The sequence below is a fragment of the Agrilus planipennis genome, unplaced genomic scaffold (genome assembly GCF_000699045.2).
Source record: "Agrilus planipennis isolate EAB-ADULT unplaced genomic scaffold, Apla_2.0 scaffold25, whole genome shotgun sequence".
NCBI lineage: Eukaryota > Metazoa > Arthropoda > Insecta > Coleoptera > Buprestidae > Agrilus > Agrilus planipennis.
This window is the reverse complement of record NW_020439112.1, coordinates 140,101-142,015: the sequence shown is the minus strand read 5'-3', so window position 1 is coordinate 142,015 and position 1,915 is coordinate 140,101. Positions and strand designations below refer to the sequence as shown.

Genomic DNA, 1,915 nt, shown 5'->3' with positions numbered 1-1,915 from the left:
CCTTCAAATAAAAGTATTTGATGACAGCACGATTTTCCTGCTTTTCCATTTTTACGAAAACCACAGAGGCGTCTTGTTCAGCGTGCTGTCAAACCTACACTAGCAAGGAGATCGGGCTGAAACTATAGCTACAAGCTATCCAAGGATGGTACTATAGAATGTCACCTCAAGGTAGGCCTAGTGGCGTCATCTCTTGGTTAGGCCGGAAACTTATCAATCCACCCTCGTATACCTCATTATGCTTCTCGACTGACAAGATCAATACTCTTAAATGAAGCGTACATAACGAGAATTTGATTTTCTCGTGTCTCTACAGGTACATAGCAAAAGAAAACAATTAGCGGCTGTTCAGTATATGTAGTTGTTGCTGAACTGAAGTGTGATTCTAAGATGCTATAATAGATAATTGAAATTTATTGTGTTTGATGTACAAGTACTTATCAACAATGGCCGTTATAAAAGGACTGCGATAGCGATTGAAGATTAATGATCGCTGTATTGTGTGAACATTTCAATGGTATTGTTACCGTAACTTCTGAATCTACTATATACGGCCGGTTCTGTTCGTGTAATTTGCAGAAAATATTGTACATAGATCGTTGTAGTTAGTTATACACCTCTCACAACAGTCTGTCTGCCTGTTTGTTTCTCATAGACGATTATTTTCGATGTGGCAATCATATTGGTCAAAATTCAGAAAGTAGCTCTAATATATAATCTTATATGTGTATGTATTAATATTATTGGTGTACCTTTTCTTAGTATTCATAATACATGGAGAGGATTCGAATGATACTGTGTGTTTATAGATAAAATTGATCTTAGTAACTACAGTACCAGTTGAATTAAAGATACAGTAGAATCCGCTTACAATGACATCGAAGGGAAATGACAAACACGTCATACTAAGCGGGCGTCATACAAAGCATAGTCTTATAAAATAAACAACTTTCTATTTTAGTTAGTTATTTAGTTTAATAGAGAGAAAAACTACAAATTGNTTTATTAAGAGAAAAAGAAAAATAACGATGAATTTTAACATCAATATACTTAAGAAGGGTCGGAAAAATAAGCGAAAATGTTATTATTAATCATTTGGGTCATTATAGCCGGATATTATTTCTTGAGAATCAGTCATAATAAACGATATGTCATTTTTGAACGGAAACATTATATCCAAACTTTCCTATAGAGAACTGAATATGAAAACCAAACTTAACACTGCAATTACTTCATACTAAGCGGTTGATCAGTATAAGCGAAGTCATAAAAAACGAATTCCACTGTAATTAATTTGTGGGTGTCGATAGCTAAATTATGGTGAACAAATCTTTAATACAGTGTGTCGTTATTTTCTCAAATTTACCAGCAGAAAACACCTCAGTTACATGAACTTTATACGATGCGTTAATAGTTCAGTGGTTAGAACGTTCGACTGTCACCATGGTAGCCCAGGTTCAGTTCCCCATCCGCTGTACTTCTTTCTTTTTAATTTATGTTAGGAAAAAGTAAAACTAAAATACTGGTATGCAAGGAAAGAAAAAGTAGGGAAAAAGCGAATATAAAGATAGGAGACGAAAAATTACAAGAAGTGGCTGATTTTAGATATTTAGGAAGTCAGATAAGTCAGGACGGAAGGAGTAGTGGGGATATAAAGCAGAGGATAACGTGGGTAGGAAAGGTTAGAAATGAAGAGGTATTAGAAAGAATGGTAGAACAGAGGACTCTATAGAAGTTAATAATAAATAGGCGAGATAGGTTAGTACGACACCTTCTCAGACATGAAGATCTAGTCAGAGACATATTAGAGGCAGAAACAGGAGTTAGGAGGGGTAGAAGTAGACCTAGGTCAGATTACTGTTCGCAAATAGTTAAGGATGTGGGTTTTTCTAGTTTTAGGGAAATGCGAAGTTTA

General features: G+C 35.1%; 1 protein-coding gene across 1 annotated transcript in view; it reads right to left on the bottom strand.

Moving 5' to 3' along the window:
• Positions 1–681, bottom strand: part of LOC108738046 (papilin) — a 28,156-nt gene extending 27,475 nt beyond the window's left edge. Inside the window, exon 1 of the mRNA XM_025977618.1 lies at positions 625–681. Coding sequence (XP_025833403.1) covers positions 625–681 — 57 coding nt within the window. The remainder of the gene's footprint in view (positions 1–624) is intronic.
• Between the last annotated feature and the right edge of the window lie 1,234 nt (positions 682–1,915).